The sequence below is a fragment of the Hyaena hyaena genome, unplaced genomic scaffold (assembly GCF_003009895.1).
Source record: "Hyaena hyaena isolate Hyena2069 unplaced genomic scaffold, ASM300989v1 scaffold_500, whole genome shotgun sequence".
In the NCBI taxonomy this organism is placed as follows: Eukaryota; Metazoa; Chordata; class Mammalia; order Carnivora; family Hyaenidae; genus Hyaena; species Hyaena hyaena.
In genome coordinates, this window is record NW_024081133.1 from 915,639 (window position 1) to 917,706 (window position 2,068).

The 2,068-nt window shown below is 47.8% G+C and overlaps 1 protein-coding gene across 6 annotated transcripts in view; it reads right to left on the reverse strand.

Moving 5' to 3' along the window:
- The window catches only part of ST3GAL4 (ST3 beta-galactoside alpha-2,3-sialyltransferase 4), a 76,930-nt gene that overhangs the window by 74,469 nt on the left and 393 nt on the right, over positions 1-2,068 (reverse strand). For all 6 annotated transcript variants that reach the window (XM_039254866.1, XM_039254865.1, XM_039254870.1 and 3 more), the window contains exon 2: positions 586-760. In XM_039254866.1, the coding sequence (XP_039110797.1) occupies positions 586-760 (175 nt within the window). The remainder of the gene's footprint in view (positions 1-585; positions 761-2,068) is intronic.

Consider the following 2,068-nt stretch of genomic DNA (forward strand, 5'->3'; position numbering starts at 1 on the left):
TGGCTACTGAAAGATCTTGGTTTTTCTGCCGCCCATGGGCTGTGATCTTGGGTAAGTTACTTGACCTTTTAAAACCTCAGTTCCCTCCTGTGTAAAGTCCTAACACGGAAGGGCTATTCTGAGGACTAGATTCGATAATACATACAGGATACTTAGAATGGTGGCTAGCATAGTAGTAAGAGTTTACTAAGAGTTGACGATCATTATCATTTAGTTAGTAGACATTCTATATCATGGATCACACTACCTCCCCAAAAAAGACTACACCGTTCTCAGCACTATTGACAGTTCTTTGTTATAAGGTCTCATTCTGGGTTTTGCAGGATATTCAGGAACATCCCTGGCCTCCACCCTCTAGGTACCAGAGGCCCCCCCATTTTCCCAGTTCTGACAACAAAAACTGTCTTCAGAGGTTGCCAAATGTCGGGGGGTAGGGGGCACAAAATGCCTTCCTCCTTCCATAGAGAACGACTGCACGAGAATATGCAAATCTGTTTTGCAGAGTAGCTACCATACCCTCTCACCCCTCATCTCCCACGGAAGCCCTCTCCCCACATGAAGCCACCTCAGCAACCGCTTGCTCACCACTCAGCTGCCGTGGAGGAAACAGGTGATAGGTGCTGTAGATATCATTGGAGAACTGCAGCTGGAGCTCAGGGCTGCCCGTCAGGAGCTGGGCCACCTGCTCCACCTGAAATGGTGTCTTCTCCAGGATCACAATGGCATCCTCGCCATCCCCGTCCCCAGAGGCCTCATTCACCTGGAGGCAGAGACACCATCAGTGAGCCCAGAAGCAGGTGCCGGAGCTCCGGGGCCTCCTGTTCCTTCTCCCTAGGCAGGCATCTCATTAACCCAAATACTTGGGCACTCACATCTTTCTCCTCAAAGATGCAAAGCCTCTCTCTTTTCTTCTATTTCAGGCTTACAGGGTCTCTGCCAAATTCTCCCCATTTTACAGATGAAGAAATATGTCTAGAAAGATTAAGTGACTTGCCCAAGGTCACATGAACAGTCAGTGTGGAAAGAGAAACTAGATGGGTGGCTCAGTCAGTTAAGCGACCAACTCTTGATTTTGGCTCAGGTCATGATCTCACTGTTCAGGAGTTCGAGCCTCGAACTGGGCTCAGAGCTGACAGCATAGAGCAGCTTGGGATTCTCATTCTCTCTCTCCGTCTCTCCCTCTGCCCCTCTCCCGCTGGCTTGAGCGTTCTTGCAAGCACGGTCTCTCAAAAATAAATAAACATTAAAAAATATATTACATAAAGAAACTAGAATCTGGGTATCCCAGTTAACTCCCAGCTCAGAGATTCTTATGGCTAAAACCTTCAGCAAGTACTGCAGATTGGGGACAGGTGGGGTTGAGAGAACTAGACAGAACCTTGTAAAAAATAAAGTAAGAGAAACAGACAGGCACGGTAGCCTAGGCCTAGGTCCCCCTGATCCTCCCCACATGAGAGTTCCTGCTAGGAGTTCTGAGGAATCCTAGTACCTACCCTTGGCCGGGCCTCCTGCCTATTCCCAGAATGGTTTCCAATCTCTTCAGTTCTTTCTATTGAGCTGAGCATATGGTATTAGGGCCCGCTGTCTACCAGATACTCTGCATTCTGAAAATCAGGGATGGCAACTTTCATCTCTACATCCCCAGCATCTAGCCCAGTGCTGTCGGTGCATAATATGTGCAACCGAATTCGCAATTGAATAAACTGTCTCCTCTGTTAGGGTTGAAATCCTGCACAGCAGGGACCCTAACTCCTACAGTCTCTACGTAGGTCGTCATTCCATACAGGATGAATGGGTTGGAGAACTCGACACGTGATTTTTATACAAGTGTTAGTTACTTTTGGATAAGGAGGAGTAAAGAAAGTTAACCCTACGCCTGTTGATTTCCTAGATTCTAGGGTAAACCTGTCTCCCATAGCACCCACACCCACACACAATCTAGTGGTACACTCTTCCTCCCCCGCCCCCAACAGTGCGATTGGTATTTTCCGGCTGAGCTCAAGTTTAAAAAAAAAAAAAAAAAAAAATCCGCCTCCAAGGCGATGATTGGCTCACTCCAACCCGCATC